Source organism: Panulirus ornatus, chromosome 6, assembly GCF_036320965.1.
Source record: "Panulirus ornatus isolate Po-2019 chromosome 6, ASM3632096v1, whole genome shotgun sequence".
In the NCBI taxonomy this organism is placed as follows: domain Eukaryota; kingdom Metazoa; phylum Arthropoda; class Malacostraca; order Decapoda; family Palinuridae; genus Panulirus; species Panulirus ornatus.
The window spans coordinates 15,207,642-15,229,845 of record NC_092229.1 but is presented as its reverse complement, the minus strand read 5'-3'; the positions used below and the strand labels follow the sequence as shown (position 1 = coordinate 15,229,845).

General features: G+C 39.1%; 1 protein-coding gene across 1 annotated transcript; it reads right to left on the bottom strand.

The window, feature by feature from the left end:
* Positions 1–13,258: 13,258 nt before the first annotated feature.
* LOC139749078 (zinc finger protein 593 homolog) lies at positions 13,259–20,127 on the bottom strand. The gene is made up of 3 exons (XM_071662587.1): positions 19,945–20,127; positions 16,349–16,449; positions 13,259–14,088 (listed from the first exon to the last, which is right to left on the bottom strand). Exons 1-3 carry the CDS (start codon positions 20,038–20,040, stop codon positions 13,869–13,871), a joined length of 417 nt encoding a protein of 138 aa, XP_071518688.1. The 5' UTR covers positions 20,041–20,127; the 3' UTR covers positions 13,259–13,868.
* Between the last annotated feature and the right edge of the window lie 2,077 nt (positions 20,128–22,204).

Sequence of the window (22,204 nt, the reverse complement as noted above, 5' to 3'; positions counted from 1 at the left end):
TACATATATATGCAGTAAGCTCCCCAGAGAAAGCACTTCCTGTATGTGGAAATCTCCAGTACATGGATATTTAAATTTGATCTTGGGAACTTTTATTCTTTATCAGCAATTGGGAATATTTCCAAGTTGAGTAATTTATCTTCTGACAGAATTCCCCACTAGGTTATTGAGAAACATTTCCAGCTACAATAAAACCAGGGCAGTGCTAAAGTAATGAATGATAATCAGTTTTTTCTGGATTCGTCTTTACTGCTTTATGAATGAACTTACACATTCTTTTCTCCCTGATATAGAATTTACCACATTTACAATTATAAGAAATAATTTATTACATAAAACTAATAAGCCAATCTCAAGAGTGAGAGTGAGAGCAAAAGTTATGATTTTGTTGGTGTTATTCAAGGCAGTTGGTAGTGTAAACTGCATTCATTTGTTCCTCCACCACAAATTCTTATGATATTGTGTATAGTGAATGAATGTGGCCTTTGTTCATCTGGTGTTGGTGCTACCTTACCTATGTGGGAAACAGTAAAGTATGAAAAGTGACATACTAGTTAATGTTATATTTCAGTTTAAAAACATAAGATATTCTAAACTTTTATCTTGGTTCTGTGCATTATACATGACGGAGACTAGACATGAGTGAATTAGACTATTTCTTTATCAGTTCCTGGTGCTACTTCACCAACAAGGGAAATGAAGAATGTGAAAAAGTTCCACAGTAAAGCCACATTCTTTTGGACTAAATTGTATCAAAATTTGGTATCTAGCAGATCCTTTAGACCCCACTGGCCTAAGTTTGGGATTTAATAAACATTTCAATAAAAGTCCATAACATGCAAATTTAGTCTGATAAGCCATGTACCCATCAAACTGAGTATGGAATGTAAAAAAATAGCCCATTAGTCCTTGACCCCAATTTTGGATGCAAATAATCAGTTGAAAATTTGACAGCCAACTGTGTAACACCTCGGTGCCTTTTTTTTTTTTTTTTTTCTTAATTTTACTTGCATATAATGTTCTCCTCATACACATACTCATAGATTTACAATACTGGTGAATTATTATCTTCCAAACCTTTACTCCTACAAAGCTAATTTAAGCAGAAATAGCAGGACATAGCTTAGTCATTGTTAATGGACTGAACCAGGGCTCATGGAGTTGTCTGGGTTGTGTGTGTCTCCTTATTGTGGATAGGGGGCTGTGGTTTTGGTGTATTACACATGATAGCTAGAGAATGGATGTAAACAGGTGAGGCCTTTTGTTTGTCTGTTCTTAGTGCTACCTTGCTAAAGTGGGAAATGGCAAATAAGTATTAAAGAAAAAGAAAGGCTTGGACACTGCCCAACACTGAGATAAGCACCCACTAGGTTATCACATAAACGAACTCAGTGCCCATTCTCACACAACTGCAGTTTTTTTATGGATAAATTCCTGTTGGTCCTGATTGTGGAAAGAGGGTTGTAGTCTTAGTGGATTTTACACATGGCAGTTAGAGAATAGATGTGAGCAAATGAGGCTTTTCTCCATTTTGGTGCTACCTCGCTAATGTGGAAGTCAAACAAGCATGAAAGAAAAAGAAAAGCTTGGTCACTTCCCACAAGTCTAAGGTAAGTGCCTGCTTGGTCAACATATAACAAACGATGTGCCCAATCTCACCCAACTGCTGTGTTTTTTATGGTACAGAGGCCTGTGTTTTTAAATCAAGGCAGATAAGGCTGTTATGAGTGTAGCATGTAGTAAAACATCTAAGAGATGCCTTACCTCTGCTGAAAAGCTGAAAGAGATAAAGCATAATAACATGGGGCTAGTAGTTTCTGCCTCATGCAGGTCCCATTTCAAACCAGTTGATTAAGGCAACCCTAGGGCTGCTTCCTTCTCATTTGCTACTCCTTGAACACTCTTAGTCTCAAAGAAATAAGTAAGGTTTCCATAAGACTTAATTTATTTTTATATCTTTTATTATACTTGATCGCCGTCTCCCGCATTAGCAAGTTAGCGCAAGGAAACAGATGAAAGAATGGCCCAACCCACCCACATACACATGTATATACATAAATACCCATCCATGAACATATACGTACCTATACATTTCAATGTATACATACATATACATACACAGACATATACATTTATACACATTTACATATTCATACTGACTGCCTTCATCCATTCCCGTCACCACACACACAAACACACACCCCATGTGCAAGGTAGCACTAGGAAATGACAAAAAAGGCTCATTCATTCACACTCAGTCTCTAGCTCTCATGTGTAATGCACCAAAACCACAGCTCTCTTTCCACATCCAAGCCCCACAAAACTTTCCATGGTTTTCCCAGACGCTTCACATGCCCTGGTTCAATCTGTTGACAGCACATCAACCCCGGTTTACCACATTGTTCCAATTCACTCTATTCCTGGCACTTAATATGTCATTTATTGATATTTCACTGAAAGGTTAGGTAGGTGTGACAGAATTTGGCTTCAAAAAGGCCACCCTTCCCCCTATTGAAACCATTAGAATGAGGGTGTACTGTAATGTGTAATGAATGAATTTACATAACATGGTGTAAACATCAGGATTCATTCATTCTGTGATTTCATATGCAGGTGATAATTCAAAATTTTTGTTGTAACATTTTGCAGATTCATAAGCTTTACAAATTGATATTTTATGTCAGTATAAACTTAAGAGATGTATTCAATAATACATAACTAGAAACATCTCTTCTGCATGCTGGATGAACTTAAGAAACTTTTCTCACAGATGTAAATCACTGCATTTATAGCTGATGGCAATAGCAAAATGTATTACATTAATCAGCTAATTCCATAAGAAAGTATGAAAGTAAATGTTGTCTTTGTGTTGGTAGTCAAAGCAAACAAATTTTAAACAAAAGCATTCTTTTGCTCGTGATATAACCCAGATTCTCATATTGCAATGTTATGTATATAAGAATACATCTAGTCTTCTACTTACTAACATCTGGACATAAGGCAGTGATGGTTGCCACTCCAGCACCACCTGCCTTCCCTCTGTATCATTACTACTATCAAGTTTTTCACTTTTGTTGCAAACAGTAATAATATAGAAAGTATTATGCTGCTACAGAATGTAGAATTTAAGAAAGGAAAAGATGTACATGATCATATTCAAACAAAGAAGTAGGATATGCATGTAGGGCCCTTAGTGGTAGAGCAAGTGAGTGGTAGTAACATAATTTCTTTCAAGTTTTTGGTAAAAAATAACAATACAGGATATTTTGTATGGATACTGAATGTAAAATAAAGAAGGGAGTAGATTTACACAAAAATAATCAATCAGATAAGCTGGAACATGAGAAAGGTGGCATATGTTTATTCCAACACCCACCTCCTCTCTGCCTGCCACTACACTGTCTGCCATCCAACCTTTACCACCTCAAATTTCCTTTCACTCTCACTCATGATGTTGACATTACTTTGAATAGAATAAATTTTCATATACAATAACAAATTACTTTTGGTAAAATAGATTTTCATATACATTAATTATGTTTTGATTCCACATCTGAGAAAACAACACTAGTTCAGTTCATTCTTGATGCAGTAGAGAAGTTTTCAGAAAAAATATAATGTTTTATTTGTTTGTACCATATTCACAATTAATGACAATCATTTTTTTTTTTTCATAAAGGTAACCAGTAAAACCTATGAGTAAAGCTGAAAACAAAAGTTATGGTTTTATTGTTGTGAAAGTGAGTGGTAGTGTAAATAAAGTGAATTCATTCTCCCTTAATGGAAAATATGGAGAGATTATTATAAGGTTCCAGAGTGAATCAGATGTCATGTACCAGCACACCTGACAACCTCAGTGAAAATGTCAGTGCTGAAAAAATGTAAGTTATTTTCATTTCATACATCAATTTTTGCAAGACCTTCATAATGCAACAGAATTGTGAAAGTCTTATCAATGTATTCTTATAGTTTAATATTCATAAGTTTACCCTAACGTTTCATTCAAGGGATCATGTCATTTTTGTATTATTTCTAAAGTCATTTAAATGACATTTATCAAAGATAAAATTTCACATTTGCTCGTGTCATGGCAGAAAATGTGGAAAGCTGGTGGAAAGTGGTTATCGCAGATTTAACAGCTGGTGCAGACATACCCTTTCCATCATGAAATTACTGTTATAACTGTTTGTTTTTCTGTATATTTTATAAATTATAGCACAAATAAACTGTCATGATTTCTCTCATGTCCTTTGTTTTGTGATGTAGTAATTATATAAGTGTTTATATGATGCAGTAGAATGGAGCAGTGTGGGGTCAGATGGCTGGACAAGGATATCTACTTACTTTTTCTTTTTAAAAATTCAAATTAATCTTCTCATAGCTATTATCTAATAATATATATTTATATTTTTCATACTTGATTGCCGTTTTCTAGGAGCATTAGCGAGGTAGCGCCAGGAACAGATGAAGAAAGGCCACATCTGTTCACATCCATTCTCTAGCTATCACAAGTAATACATTGAACCCACAGCTTCCTAGCCACCACCAGACTCCCACAGGCCTTTCGATGGTTTACCCTGGATGCTTCATGTGCCCTGGTTCAGTCCACTGACATCATGTCAAATCCCAGTATACCACATCATTCCATTTCACTTTATCCCTTGCATTCCTCTCACCCTCCTGCATATTCATGCCCTGATCACTCAAAATCTTTTTCATTCCATCTTTCCATCTCCAATTTGGTCTCCCAGTTTTTTTTGCTCCCTACATTTCTGACACATATATATACTCTTTATCAACCTTTCCCTACTCATTCTCTCCGTATGTCCAAACCTTTTCAGCACACTCTCTTCCGCTCTCTCAACCATGCTCTTTGTAATTACCACACCTCTCTCTTACTGTTTCACTACTAATCAAACCACTTCACAACACATATTGTCCTCAAACATTTCACTTCCAATACATCCACAGTACTCTGGGAGTACTATACCTTCAGACATCCCATTTTTGTCCTCCCAAACAATGTTCTCTCTTTCCACACATTCTTCAGTGCTCCCAGAACCTTCACACCCTCACCCATCCTATGACACTTTAACTTTTATGGTTCCATTTACTACCATGTCCACTCCCAGGTATGTAAAACACTTCCTCCAAGTTTTCTCAGTCCAAATTCACACCCCTACTGAACTGTCACTTCACCCTGGTAAACATAATAAACTTGCTTTTATTCACATCTAGTCTCAACTTCTGCGTCTCACACTTCCAAACTCATTCACCCACTTACATAGTTTCTCACTTGAATCTGACATTAGTGCTGTATCATCAGCGAACAAGTGACTCACTTTTATCCCCCAACAGACTACATACTCATCCCTTTCTCCAAGATTTTTGTATTTACTTCCTTCACCACCCCATCTGTAAACAAATTAAACAACCTGGTGACATCACACACACCCTGCCACATTCACTTGAAACTATTCACTCTCCTCTCTCCCTACTCATGCACATGCCTTACACCCTTCATGGACTTTCACTACTTGCAAACCTGATATTCTTAACAAGGCATCTCTATTAACACTATCCTATCTTATGCCTGGTCATCATCACTGAAAGATTTTGGAGAGTCATGTGTAGTTGCGCTTAACATATCCAAAGCTTATGAAAGGGTGTGGCATGGGGGTCTAATCTCTAAGCTACCCTCATTTGGCTTCCCTCCCTCCCTTTGCTCCTTCATATTTAACTTCCTCTCAGGTTGACCTACCTCAAAGGTTTTTGATGGATCAGCCTCTCCTGTGTCCATCAGCAGTGGTTTCCCTCAATGTTTTGTCCTGTCCCATACACTTCTCCTTTTTATCAATTATTTCCTCTCTTCCACAAGTAATCAAATGCACTCAGTACATTTGGCTTCCCCCCCCCTCACTTTGCTACTTCATATTTAGCTTCCTCTCCGGTTGATCTACCTCAAAGGTTTTTGATGGATCAGCCTCTCCTTTGCCCATCAGCAGCAGGTTCCCTCAAGGTTTTGTCCTGTCCCATACACTTCATTTTATCAATTATTTCCTCGCTTCCACAAGTAATCAAATGCACTTGTTACATTAACAACATTACACTACATTCATCTACATCCTTCAATTCTGCTCTTTCTTTTCTCACTCAGTATGCATCTCTCTTGACACAGCTTCCTCAATAATCTCATACTTGGATAGGATATTGCATTGGGGTAGATGAAATTTAGTTAAATTTAATGCCTCTAATGCCCAGATTCTACCCATCTCTCTGTTGAAACCTCCTCACAACTCTTCTCTTTCTTCTGATGGTTCTCTAATTCCACTTCTTGACTCGTTGAACATGGGTGGTCATTGAATATATGTAGTATTATTGTAACATTCACTGTTTCTTGGAAACCCCACATTACAGGAATAGCTAATTCTGCCTCTTAAGAAACTGGGTGTCCTGTTCAGATGTCAAAACTTTTTATTTTGAACAGTGGTTCCATTTATACAAAGGATTGATTCATCCTTATATGGAATACTGCTTTCACACATGGGGCAGTTTAAGCTATGCACCCTTACTTAACAGAGTTGAATCAAACTTATACTCACCCAGGCTACCTTCCAAACTTTGCCTTGCTGTACACTACAATTTTGGTTCACTTTCCCTCTTCTGTTGGTATTATTGTGGTTTTTGCTCCCAAGAGCTGGCTGCTTGTGTGCCCCACCACTAGCTAGACCACACAATACTCGTCAAGCTGCTGCATCACATGAGTAGTGTCTGGCCTTTGGCAACTTGAGGGTGGGCCGTCTTGATTACTGTTTCTTTCCCTACACCTTGAAGCTCTGGAACTCTATCTTCTCATATCTTTCCCACTACAGTAACTATGACCTGGCACACTTTAAAAGAAGGCTTTTTAACTTCCTCCAAAATTCATAAATATTTTTCCTCGTCTCTTCTTTTTCCCTTTCCTAAGCCTCTCAGTATTTCACATAAGAAAAAAATTTATGCTTTCTCCATATCCTTAAATGCCACACAGAAATCCATGTTTCTTTAAGTATCTCGCATTCATTCTTTAAAGCAAACACCTGATCCGCACATGCTCTACCAATTCTTTAACCATGTTGTTCCTACCCAATCTGACGCTCTGTATACACCTTCACCCTTTTAATCAGTAAACTCCCATACAACTTGCAGGCACAATCAATGAACTTGTACCTCTGTAGTTTGGACACTCACTTTTATCCTTCTTGTCTTTATACAGTGACAATAAATTTTGTATACAATATACATATAAACAAGGTTATCTGGTTATGAGGCATGGGCTATAGATAAGAGTTGTGCGGAGGAGGGTGGATATATTGGAAATGAGATGTTTGAGGACAATATGTGGTGTGAGATGGTTTGATCGAGTAACTAACGAAAGGGTGAGAGAGGTGTGTGGTAATAAAAAGAGTGTGGTTGAGAGAGCAGACGAGGGTGTTTTAAAATGGTTTTGTCACATGGAGAGAATGAGTGAGGAAAGATTGAGGATATATGTGTCAGAGGTGGAGGGAACGAGGAGAAGTGGGAGACCAAAGTGGAGGTGGAAAGATGGAGTGAAAAAGATTTTGAGCGATCAGGGACTGAACATGCAGGAGGGTGAGAGGCATGCAAGGAATAGTGAATTGGAACGATGTGGTATACCGGGGTCAACGTGCTGTCAATGGAAAAAACCAGGGCATGTGAAGCATCTGGGGTAAACCATGGAAAGTTTTGTGGGGCCTGAATGTGGAAAGGGAGCTGGGGTTTCGGTGCATTATACATGACAGCTAGAGACTGAGTGTGAACGAATGTGGCCTTTGTTGTCTTTTCCTAGTGCTACCTCGCATGCATGCGGGGGAGGGGGTTGTCATTTCATGTGTGGCGGGGTCGCGACGGGAATGAATAAAGGCAGCAAGTATGATTATGTACATGTGTATATATGTCTGTATGTATATATATGTATACGTTGAAATGTATAGGTATGTATATGTACATGTGTGGACATGCGTATATACATGTGCATGTGGGTGGGCTGGGCCATTCTTTTGTCTGTTTCCTTGCGCTACCTCGCTAACACGGGAGACAGCAACAAAGTATAATAAATAAAATAAATAAACAAGGTGAGATGTCTGAGGATTGCAGAATACAAGTATAGTTCTCTTCTGTAAAGGAAAGGGGAACAAAGGTGAGTGTTCAAACTACAAAAGTATAAGTTTGTTGTAGAGTACCGGCCGAGTTGTATACGAGTGGTTGCTTTATAGAAAGTTTGTGAGAAATGCTTGGGGAAACAAAAGCTTACATTATGTATATGGCATTTATGGATCTGGAGAAAGTATATAATAGGAGATATGACATAGGTGCTTTGTGGAAGGTCTTACAAATATATAGTGTGGGATGAGAACTACTAGAAGAGGTGAAGTTTTTTTAAATCAATTTAAATTCAATCAAATTAAATGTTTGAAGACAATATGTGGTTGGGGTGATTTGATCTAATAAGTAATAAAAGGGTAAAAGAGAGGTGTGGCAATAAGTGGAGTGAGACTGAGAAAACTGAAGAGGGTGTGTTGAAATGGTCTGGACATATGGAGAGAATGAGTGAGGTGATGTCAATAAAAAATATATATGTCAGATGTGGAAGGTACAGTGAGGAGAAAGAGACCAAACTGGGAATTTTGATGAATGTAGTCTCAGCAAAGAATATCTTACTTTAAAGTCCATCATAACCCTGATATTGGAAGTAAACCAGCGTTGGAGCTGCAGGACCTCCAGGAAAATAGAAGTCATGGAGTAACACCAGAACCCTTCCAAGAAAGGGTTCCTGGGGAATTATTAATATAAATTGATAAAAAAGTGACCTTGGCAACAAATGAAACAATGGAAAAGAAGCAAATCATAGGGTGGGGAGGGGATCAAGGTTCTGAGAGCCCTGTAGAATGTATGGGAAGAGAGAATGTTATCTCGGAGAACAAATATGGGTATGTTTGAAGGAATAGTAAATCTAACAATATTATATGGTTGCAATGTATGGGTTACAGATAGGGTTGTATAGAGAAGGGTGGATGTGTTGGAAGTGTAATATTTGAAGACAATATGTGTGATGTGGTTTGATCACGTAAGAGAAATGTGTGGGAATAAAATGCGTGTAGTTAAGAGAGAAGAGGGTGTGTTGAAATAGAACCATGAGTGAGGAATGGTTAACAAAGAGGATATGTGTGTCCGAAGTCAGAAGTGGAGGGAACATGGAGAGCTGGAAGACCAAATTGGAGATGGAGGATGCAGTAAAAAAGATTTAGAAAAAGATTTTGAGTGTCTGAGGCCTGAACATGCTGAAGAGTGAAAGGTGTGCATGGAATAGAGTGAACTGGAACAATATGGTTTACTGGGGTCTACATGCCATCAATGGACTGAAGCATGTGAAATGTTTAGTGTAAACCATGGAAAGGTCTGTGGGGCCTGGATGTGGATAGGGAGCTGTGGTTTTGGTGTATTACACGTGACAGCTGCAGAATGAGGGTATGTGGATGCGGCCTTTCTTCATCTATTTTTTGGTGCTACCTTGCTAATGCAGGGGGTAGTGATCAGGTGTGGGGGAAGAGAAGGTTGTATTCATTTTTTTTTCCTTTCCTGTGGGGAGCAGTGGCACTGAGAATGGGTGAAGGCAAGCAAGTATGAATATGTACACGTGTATATATGAATATGTATGCATGCATATATATGTGTATATATGTATATGATACAGCGCTGGTGGCTGATTCATGTGAGAAACTGCAGAAGCTGGTGACTGAGTTTGGTAAAGTGTGTGGAAGAAGAAAGTTAAGAGTAAATGTGAATAAGAGCAAGGTTATTAGGTACAGTAGGGTTGAGGGTCAAGTCAATTGGGAGGTAAGTTTGAATGGAGAAAAACTGGAGGAAGTAAAGTGTTTTAGATATCTGGGAGTGGATCTGGCAGCGGATGGAACCATGGAAGCAGAAGTGGATCATAGGGTGGGGGAGGGGGCAAAAATTCTGGGAGCCTTGAAGAATGTGTGGAAGTCGAGAACATTATCTCGGAAAGCAAAAATGGGTATGTTTGAAGGAATAGTGGTTCTAACAATGTTGTATGGTTGCGAGGCATGGGCTATGGATAGAGTTGTGCGCAAGAGGATGGATGTGCTGGAAATGAGATGTTTGAGGACAATGTGTGGTGTGAGGTGGTTTGATCGAGTAAGTAACGTAAGGGTAAGAGAGATGTGCGGAAATAAAAAGAGCGTGGTTGAGAGAGCAGAAGAGGGTGTTTTGAAATGGTTTGGGCACATGGAGAGAATGAGTGAGGAAAGATTGACCAAGAGGATATATGTGTCGGAGGTGGAGGGAACGAGGAGAAGTGGCAGACCAAATTGGAGGTGGAAAAATGGAGTGAAAAAGATTTTGTGTGATCGGGGCCTGAACATGCCGGAGGGTGAAAGGAGGGCAAGGAATAGAGTGAATTGGATCGATGTGGTATACCGGGGTTGACGTGCTGTCAGTGGATTGAATCAGGGCATGTGAAGCGTCTGGGGTAAACCATGGAAAGCTGTGTAGGTATGTATATTTGCGTGTGTGGACGTATGTATATACATGTGTATGGGGGTGGGTTGGGCCATTTCTTTTGTCTGTTTCCTTGCGCTACCTCGCAAATGCAGGAGACAGCGACAAAGCAAAAAAAAAAAAAAAAAATGTATATGTGAGTGGATGTGTCTTTCTTCATCAGTTTTCTAGTGCAACCTTGCTAAAGTGGGAAGTGGCAATCAAGTATAGAAACAAAAATAAAATACTCATTTACTATTTCATTTAAAACTGCCCCTGGACCCCTAATTTAATCACTGAAATACAAACTGAAAACTAGCACTCCCTCCCCAACATAATTAACCACAAGACCCACAACAACCAACTTTGGCACACATTTAAAATAATCCACACCTATCACACCAATACTCCTGACTCATTCCAGTGAAATTCCTTAACTTAAAGATCACATTGTCATGAGACATCACGAAAATTAACCACACACCAACCTCACCCCTAAATATGATAGTCATGAATAACCTACACAAAATCCATCCAAAAACAACTGCCCATCCACACTTCACTCCCATTGACTGAAGCACTGAAATTAAAACCTTGGAGTACTCTCCTACTACGTGCCCTGACAATATATCAGATTTTCATGTACAACACTTTAGCCTATTTGTAATCCAAGCACTTGTATTTTCATCTACTCCTAGCTACACAACAAAACCCCTAACGTTTGTAATCTTGCCAACTTAAAACCAGTCTTGGAACCTTCAAACCATCCAACTCTTCTACCTTCTACTGCCATATATCTTTTCAATCATCTGTATCCAAAATGTGAAAAAACTGGTCCGTAACAGAAAAAGACAAAACATCATATACTAACCCACACAGAATGGCTTCATACCCAAACACTCCACCACCACGTTACAACATATCCTAATTGGATACAGCCAACCATAAACCCCCTTCCACAGAGAATTTGTGGCAGAGGACATTAACAAAGCATTAGTTATTGTCACTGTCTCCTGACACATCTTCACACAGAAGATACTTGACATCACTTTCCACAACACTGCCAAAAAAAATGATTGGCCAATTCATAGCTGGCCACCATGTCCAAGTCACTCACAATGGCTTCACCTCAAAATTAAACTCTACATTCAAGTTCCCTTGTCTGCCACTTGTTTTTTAAAGGCAATATATGGCTACAATTTATTGTTGGTTCAAGCATATGACACTCTCAGTGAAATTATCATATTTCTTGGTAGTTGGTGTGAGCACCAACAACCTGCCTCAGGCTATCTTAAGGGAAGGATACTCTTTATTAATCCTGGCTGCCACTAAATTTTGCAAGTTTCTCTTCTAGGTGCTGGATTTCATCCACCTTGTTCTTCAGGATGGTTGGCCCATACCTTCTAATGGAGGAGAAAGCCAAAATTTTCGCCTGGAAGTAAGAAACCATGTTTACATGTTCAATTTCTAAGCACACTGGGTGCTCAGAATGCACGATAAGGTGACTGTTTCATGCAATACCTCATTTATGCCTCCCCACTCATATCAAGACCCTATGGACCCAAAACAAGAACGTAGAATACTTCAGGAACCTTGCCAATTCCATGCCCAAATGCATGCAGATAATCAATACCAAAGGGGAGATGACACAGTACTAAAGTATAAGTGTGACATTGCCTTTGAAAATGTATGGGGAAGGCAGACAAGGTTTTCTGCAGACACTGTAAGTTGAACAATGACTCTCCACAGACAGAATGTCTGCATCTCTACAGAAGTCTTTAATCAGTTTTTAAGTCTGAACAGCCATGAAACCAGCTCACATAATCTCATCCCCTTTAATGGACAATCACCCTCCCTGAACAAAACACCAACTATTACAGGCATCACATGCAACAGACTCGACATTCACTCCCCAAACCAGGAACAGCATACAAACTAAATGCCACCAGACTTGGAAAAGAAAAAGAATCATCATTCACAATTCATTCATCTGCTTTACTCTAAACTAAGTCTTCCATCCTCTCAAAAGCTAATACAACAAAGCTGCAAACACAAAGTATGTTCTCAGAACAATCACTGGTTGCCTAGCAACCACAAATACTCAACACCTGAAAATGAAACAGATCCTCCCAATATAGTCCCATCTCAACATGTTTGGCATTCAATTCTATGCAACAGCACTAAACCCTTCCAATCCAAGACTCCACTATTCATAGATCCCCCTAGCCCCAATAAATAAAATACCCAAAACACACACACACACACTTAAATAGACAACGCTAACTCGCCAAACATACACCTACAGAAGCCATATTACCCAAACTAACACATCTTACTTTTTAGGCTACATTCATGACATCAATCATCCCTGCTATATCATTTCTAACTATCCCCTTCATGCACATGATGCAACAACCACAACCAAAACAATGAGAACTTACTAATCATTTGTTCTGCATTCTCCTTATATAGATAAAAACACATAACTACACTCTGTGACCTGTGGTCCCAACTGGTGAAAGTGGCTGGTTTTGTAAATGCTGTAGGAGCCTCAAAAGATAGAAGAGACTACTCAAGTAGGATGTATACAAATACTGTACTACTGGCAAAATATGGAGCAAACAGCAAGTTCCCAGGGAAAGTTTTAATGGTGAAGAGTGCCAGGATACAAGTATGATGGGGTAAGTTAAAATGCATGGCAATGTCACCTCTTTATTTTCAAAAAATTATGAAACATTTTATTCTCTGTCCTTGATTTGGCATATCTTTAACATAGCTCTGCACATACATTTGTAAAACTCATTTTTCTAGTTTTCTATACATTTATCAAGTAGGTGATACAGAAGGCAGTAGCAGGGATGACACTCATCACTGAGACCTATCATTAATTTTAAAGACCAACATAAATAAATTGTGCACTTTGAAAAGTGACTTTTTTTTTTCATTCTTGTTTGCCATTTCTTGCATTAGCAAGGTAGCACCAAGAAAAGATGAAGAAATGTCCTCATTCACTTACATCCATTCTCTAGCTGCCATGTGTAATGCACAAGACAGATAAATCCCTCAACTGAATTTGATTAAAGTTTACCTTATTGCTCAAAATAGAAAAAATTAAGGATAGGTAAAGCAAATACTTAATGACAAACAATATCATTAATATTATTTTTTATGTTGTAAAATGCTATAAAACAACAGCATTAATTAAAGAGATATAGGGATAATTTAACTCAAAAATCTGTCCAAAATTCTTGAGGACAAGCAGGAGTATCCTGTACTACAACCTTCTTGCTGAACCACTACCAAACACATTATTTCATATCAACATCTTCTTTGTCTGGATCAAAGGTTCCATCATCAACAGGCTGTGTCTCCATCTTCCTTTTCTTAGGGTGGATGTATGTACCTAGGCCTCCAGCTCTCTCTGATTCCTCAACTGTGTAAGGTTCAATCTCCAAGGCTTTGAGACGTCGCTTATGTACTTTAGTTCGAAAATGGCCTTTAAGAGCATCTACACTTATGAAGTAACGGCTGTAAAGAGCATATTACATTATAAACACATACCAACAGACACTGTTTGTTAAGGAATTCTGGGAAATTGTATGGGAGGGTACTGATTGAGAGGGTAAAGGCATGTACAGAGCATCAGATTGGGGAAGAGCAGTGTGGTTTCAAAAGTGGTAGAGGATGTGTGGGTCAGGTGTCTGCTTTGAAAAATGTATGTAAGAAATACTTAGAAAAAGAGATGGATCTGTATGTAGCATTTATGGATCTAGAGAAGGCATATGATAGAGTTGATAGCGATGCTCTATGGATGGTATTAAGCCTATATGGTATGGGAGGTATAAGTTGCTAGAAGCAGTGAAAAGTTTTTATCAAGGATGTAAGCATGTGTACAAGTAGGAAGAGAGGAAAGTGACTGGTTCCCAGTGAATTTTGGTCTGCGGAAGGGGAGCGTGATGTCTCCTTGGTTGTTTATGGATGGGGTTGTTAGAGACAAGTTAATTGAGAGGTAAGACTGAATGGAGAAAAACTGGAGGAAGTGAAGTGTTTTAGATTTCTGGGAGTGGATTTAGTAGCAAATGGAACCATGGAAGCGGAAGTGAGCCACAGGATGGGGGAGGCGGTGAAGGTTCTGGGAGCGTTGAAGAATGTGTGGAAGGAGAGAATGTTATCTCGGAGAGCAAAAATGGGTATGTTTGAAGGAATAGCGGTTCCAACAATGTTATATGGCTTCGAGGCATGTGCTATAGATAGGGTTGTGTGGAGGAGGGTGGATGTCTTGGAAATGAGATGTTTGAGGACAATATGTGGTATGAGGTGGTTTGATTAAGTAATGAAATACCCTGGGTAAGTGAGATTTGTGGTAATAAAAAGAGTGTGGTTGAGAGAGCAGAAAAGGGTGAATTGAAATGGTTTGGTCACATGGATAGAATGAGTGAGGAAAGACTGACAGAGGATACACGTGTCAGAGGAGGAGGGAACGAGGAGAAGTGGGAAACCAAATTGGAGGTGGAAGGATGGGGTGAAAAAGATTTTGAGTGATCGGGGCCTGAACATACAGGAGGGTGAAAGGCATGCAAGGAATAGAGTGAATTGGAACGATGTGGCATACCGGGGTCTACGTGCTGTCAATGTGTTGAACCAGGTCATGTGAGGAGTCTGGCGTATATCATGGAAAGTCTTGTCAATCTTTCCTCTCTCATTCTCTCCATATGTCCCAACCATTTCAACACACCCTCTTCTGCTCTCTCAACCACACTCTTTTCTATTTCCACACATCTCCCTTATCCTTTCATTGCTTACTTAATCAAACCACCTCACACCACATATTTGTCCTCAAACATTTCATTTCCAACACAACCACCCTCCTCCGTACAACCCTATCTAAAGCCCATGCCTCACAACCACATAATGTTAGAATTACTATTCCTTCAAACATACCCATTTTTGCTTTCTGAGATGACGTTCTCTCATTCCGTACATTCTTCATCGCTCCTAAAACCTTTGCCCCTTCCCCCACCCTGTGACTCACATCTGCGTCCATGATTCCATCAGCTGCTAAGTCCACTCCCAGATATCTAAAACACTTCACTTCCTCCAATTTTTCTCTATTCAAACTTACATCCCAATTAACTTGTCCCTCAACCCTACTGAACCTAATAACCTTGCTCTTATTCACATTTCCTCTCAATTTTCTCCTTTCACACACTTTTCCAAACTCCATCACCAATTACAGCACTTTTTCACTCGAATCAGCCACTAGAGCTGTATCATTGGTGAACAACTGGCTTGCTTCTAAGGCCCTCTCATCCCCAACAGAGTGCATGCATACTCACCCCTCTTCTCCAAAACTCTTGCATTTACCTCCATAACCACCCCATCCATAAACAAATTAAACAACCGTGGAAACATCACACATACCTGTCGCAGACCAACATTCACTAAGAACCAATCACTCTCCTCTCTTCCTACTTGTACACTCAAAAATATATTTAGTACTGTACATCTAACCTACTTAACATCATAGCTTAGCCTACCCTACCTTTAACATTCTCAGAACACTTACATTGGCCTTACATTACATTAGCCTAACACAAAGCCTATCATATAATAAAGTGTTGAATATCACACCATCATAAAGTTGAAAAATCGTAAGTCGAACCATCATAAGTCGGAGAGCTTCTGTAGAGTACAAACCTGTGCAAGCGAGCACCGAGTGTATAAAACTTTATTCCTTGCATCAATCATAGCAATGAGGCTAACCAATCTTAATGATGGAATTACTTACGCACAGTGAAGACAGTAGTGCTGTCCTAAACCTGGTTTATCATCATCAATTTCTTGGTGTAACAATTTGGATGCATTTTTTTCTTTGAGGTCCTCATCAATCTAAAATTGAAACAGACAAGACTTAGTAAAAGGTTAATAATGGAATTCTGATCTCCTTAGACAACCCTATCTTCTTTCACCTAATTTGATTTTACCTTTATACATTCAATTTCAGAAGTATTTGAGGATGTGTGGATCAGGTGTTTGCTTTGAAGAATGTGTGTGAGAAATGCTTGGAGAAACAGATGGATCAGTATGTGGCATTTATGGATCTGGAGAGGGCACATGAGAGGGTTGATAGAGATGCTTTGTGGAAGGTCTTTAGAGTACATGGTGTAAGAGATAAGCTGCTAGAAGCAGAAAAGTTTTTATGAAGGGTGTAAGGCATGCACATGAGTTGGAAGAAACGAGAGTGATTTGTTCCCAGTGAAGGTTGATCTGCAGCAGGGGTGGGTGATGTCCCCAAGATTGTTTGATTTGTTTATGGATGGGGTGGTTAAGGGGGTAAATACAAGAGTTTTGGAAAGGGGTGAGTATGCGGTCTTGCAGATGAAAGCACCTGGGAAATGAGTCAGTGGTTGTTCACCGATTATACAGCACTGGTGGCTGATTCGAATGAGAAACTGCAAAAGTTGGTGATTGAGTTTGGTAAAGTTTGTGAGAGGAGAATGTTGAGAGTAAATGTGAATAAAAGCAAGATTATTATGTTCATTAGTGTTGGGATGCGAGTTTGAATGGAGAAAAACTGGAGGAAGTGAAGTGTATTAGATATCTGGGAGTGGACTTATCAGTGAATGAAACCATAGAAGTGGAAATGAGTCATACGGTGGGGGAGGGGGTGAAGTTCTAGGAGCAATGAAGAATGTGTGGAAAGAGAAAACGTTATCTTGGAATGCGAAAGTGGGTATGCTTGAAGGAATAATAGTTCCAACAACATTATAAGTATGTAAGGCATGGGCTACAGATAGGGTTGTACTGAGGATGTTGGATGTGCTGGAAATGAAATGTATGAGGATAATATGTGGTGTAAGGTGGTCTGATCGAATAAGTAATGAAAGGGTAAGAGAGATGGGTGGTAATAAAAACAGTATGGTTGAGAGAGCAGAAGAGTTTGTGTTGAAATGGTTGGGACATGTGGAGAGGATGAACGGAAAACATTTTGAGTGATCAGGGCCTGAACATGCAAGAGGGTAAGAGGCATGCAAGGGATACAGTGAATTGGAACAATGTGGTATACCAGGGTCGACATGCTGTCAATGGACTGAAACAGGACATGCAACACATCTGGGGTAAACCATGGAAAGGTCTGTGGGGCCTGGGTGTGGATAGAGAGCTGTGGTTTTTGTGCATTACACATGACAGCTAGAGGCTGACAGTTAACAAATGTGGCCTTTTTTGTCTGTTTTTCTGATGCTACCTTGCTGACACATGGGGTGGCAATGCTGTTTCCTGTGGGGTGGAGTGGCACCAGGAATGGATGAAGGCAAGCAAGTCTGAATGTGTACTTATGTATGTGTATGTATATTTTTTTAACTTATACTTGATTGCCGTTTCCCGTATCAGCGAGGTAATGCGAGGAAGGAAATAATGTTATCTCGGAGCAAAAATGGGTAGTTTGAAGGAATGGTAGTTCCAACAACGGTATTTGGTTGTGAGGCATGAGCTATAGATAGGGTTGCACAGAGAAGGGTGGATGTGTTGTAAATGAAATGTTTGAGGACAATATGAGGTGTGAGGTGGTTTGATCGAGAAAGTAATGAAAGGGTAAGAGAGATGTGTGGAAAAAAAGAGTATGGTTGAGAGAGCAGAAGAGGGTGTGTTGAAATGATTTAGACATATGGAGAGAATGAGTAAGGGAAAATTAACAATGAAGATATGTGTCAGAGGTGGAGGGAACAAAGAGAAGTGGGAGACCAAATTGGAGTTGGAAGGATGGAGTGAAAAAGATTTTGAGCAATCAGGGCCTAAACATAGACAAGGGTGAGAGTCATGCATGGAATAAGAGTGAACTGGAACGATCTGGTATACCTGGGTCGACGTGCTGTCAATGGACTGAACCAGGACACATGTAATGTCTGGGGTAAACCATGGAAAAGTCTGTGGGGCCTGGATGAGGATAGGGAGCTGTTGTTTTGGTGCATTACACATGACAGCAAGAAACTAACAGTGAATGAATGGGGCCATTTTTGTCTGTTTTCCAGGCACTACCTTGCTGAAGCTGGGGGTAGCAATGCTGTTTCCTGTAGGGTAGGGTACTGCCAGAAATGGATGAAGGCAAGCAAGTGTGAATATGTACATGTGTATATATGTATATGTCTTTGTATGTTTATGTATATGTATGTATATATGTTGATGTGTATATGTATTTATAAGTGTGTGTGTGTATGGGCATTTATGTATATATGTGTATAGAAGTGGATGGGCCATTCTTTGTCTGTTTTCTGATGCAACCTTGCTGATGTAGAAAACAGCAATTACATATAATACATAAATATGTATGGGAGGAAGTGCTTTAAGAGAGACACTCATTCTTCCTCTGCATAATTAGTCTTAATTTCTTGTATGAAATCCCCATTCTAAAGATTTCTGAATTTTTTCCTTTCATGTACTGGTTACTTGTAAGGTCTTGGAAAAATAATTACATTGTTTCATCCAACACTCACTCACACATCACTCTTGGTCATAGCACCATCTTTGAACTTCTCCCTTTGATGGTCAGGTAATGGCAGCATATCTAATTTCTACCTTTAAGAGTAAAGTCTACAAAAGAAATGTGGAGCTCTGATTAATTTTATCATTCTTTTTCTTAACCTACATACCTTTTACCCAAGATTGCCAGGATTAGGGAATGTCATGCACATGCCATATGCAACATGGGCATACATGGCACTAAAGAAATGTCATAATTTTTGGGTTATAGACAAACATAACTAGTCAAAATGCATTTTTCTTGTTTGGGGTCATTTTACATCTTTTAACCTGTTACCTGTTCCCTCTTAATGACCAGGGTGGGAGGTTGGAATCTGCCTTTCATTACCTACATCAGGTGCAACTCAAATTGCATGGGCCCTACATCATTTGATTTTCTTCGTTTTATTGGAGAACGTCTCTATCTCTATATATGGCATCTACAGATGTGATATGAAGGGACGTAAACACTACAAACTCATCTAGGGTGAAAAATAAAATTTCATTGACCAAAAAGCCAAAGAGAAGCATTACATCAGTCTGGTGTATGTTAATGCATACACAAGGTCACAATATGGCATCTAGTGATAAATATGCGATTTTAAATTCATCTCTCATATGAATAACCATATACAGATGATTTAAATGTGACAGAGCATCCTTAGAAAAGGCAGGGTGCAAGTGGTCTATAATGACAAAAAAAATAATTAGCATGGATTTTCAACAAGTTGTCCTCCAAGAAATGACACAATATACACAAGTTAGAAAATGTCGGCATAATACCAGATGACCCACCTGTGCCACTATTCGTCAGCAAAATAACCATCAAACCATAAAATAAATGATAAACCCCATGTTTCACGTCACCTGGTCTAGATCTTTGGTGCGTCGCTTGGTCTTCCATTTTTTCCTGAGGTGAGTGTCTCCCTTGTGGTACCTCTTCTTTTTTTGCGGGCCGGCCATCTCGTGATTAAGATTCTTTCTTACACTTTTAGTCTCTCATCTTGCTCCAGAACCGATACCCGAAACCTACCTCTTCAGGCTCCTCGGCTGTAAGGGAAGTTCAATGTACAGTCTTTAAGGAAGATGTGATTGGCGGTCTATCTCATGTAAACAAACATGAATCAAGGCCTTTAATCAAATAATTGATTGTCAGTTGTTGATTATCTTTATTTTCCCGCTGTTAGTTGAATATATCAACATACAAGTCAGACGGCATACGTCCAAATTATGTCTAAATGCGAATAATTTGTTGATGCAGAGTTAACCAATCAGGTGCAAGTTAAGCTCTGTCTTTACAGACAGACCACGTGATGCTTAGGAATGTAAACACGTACATGACTTCAACCTATGAGAAGCAGGCTCGTTGGAGCACTTCATTACACACACACACACACACATATATATATATATATATATATATATATATATATATATATATATATATATATATATATATATATATATATATATATTCCAGACTCTCATAGCGAATGCTTAAGCCACAAGTGAACAGTAACGTTAAGTGAGGTTGTATCATAGTTCTAAGAACTTTAGTACATTCATTATTCAATTTTGCGCCACCGTCCACATGATGGGTAGGGGTCCACAATGAATTAGCCGCAAATGAAGCAAAAATTCAAAAGTCAATCATCGTCAGTGAGACGAAAGCAAGTACAGCTTGTCATCGACTTCATTCTAAATGAATTAATTTTCTTGATCTTGTTTGCTGTGATGCCTCAGTGATGCAGGAACCCCATAGTAATGATACATCATACACTGCATACATAATAGATGCAATCTTACGACCCATTTCATGGGCCTTAGCAGCTGCAAAACTGCGCTCCACCCTGAAGCAGGACAATGATGCTTCGTTTGAGAAGAGAATGTCCTCAATGATGTTTTACTTTCGAATGACTGAGACAGCTTTATGGAGTCATCACGATATAGACAGATAGATAGATAAATAGATAGATGGAGAAGTCTCACGTGAAAAACCACAATTAACGGAGACTAGACATGATTCGGGCTGAAATAACATAAGAAAACGTCAAGACACAGGCATTAATGTAAGATTTAAATACAGCAACTCATTAAAGGCTGTGTTAGCAAAGTAAAACTGTTGATAAAGACACAAGTGTGTATGTAATAATATGCACGAAGAATATGTGTGAAAAAATGGGAAGAGACTTTGATAAACGAATTTGTGAACGAAGAGAGATGTGAGGGTAGGATACGATAGAAGTCCTGTTTTTGTACACAGAGACTCAAGACCACGGTAATAATTCCAAAAACTCTAACAATTTTTAAATCTGAACATGTTAAAACGCAGAATTGTCGATTCCAGCCTCATTATCTCTGTGCATAACCTTATTGTATCTTAAATTCTCATTTACGAAAATTATATGTGATAAGGTTAAGAAATATGTAAAACTGTCTACTGACATAGGAAGAGTGAGTGTGGTTACTTAATTACTATGCAAGGCAAGGTGTCATGATAGGTCAGGTAACGGGTGAAGTCGTATCAGGGGAAGATTTAAGATGTATGTATACAACTTGGTTCTTTATTTCTGATGTCATTCTAACAGCAAAATTCAGGGAGTGTAAGAAAATGTTTTAGAAGGTGATAATGTGAGGAAAAAACAAGAGAACAAACGGGAACATCGGAGAGGGAAGGTAATGAGGAAGTAGTAACAGGCAGTAATGAAGGGAGAGGGAGATGGCGAGAGTATTGATGATAGGGAGGCAGATGTAGGGTGTTTGGCTGGGGGAGGTATGCGATCTGAGTCACGGCACGAGGTTTGTTTGATGAGCAGTGAAAGCCTCGCACGTCGTAAGATGAAATGTGGCGCGGCGATTCGAGTGTCTGGCATTGCAGTTAAATTTCTTAAGAAAGGAAGTGACTGTATTGTTGATTGGTTAGCTGGGATTTTCAGTGTATATACGGATCATGGTGAGGTGCCTGAGGATTGGCAAAAAGCATGTATAGTGCCAGCAAGGGGGACAAATGTGAGTGTTCGAATTACAGAAGTAGAGGTTTGTTGTTTACATGATATACTGTATGGAAGAGGGTGATTGATAGGGGGTGACATGCACAGAACATCAAACTGGGAATGAAAAATGTGAT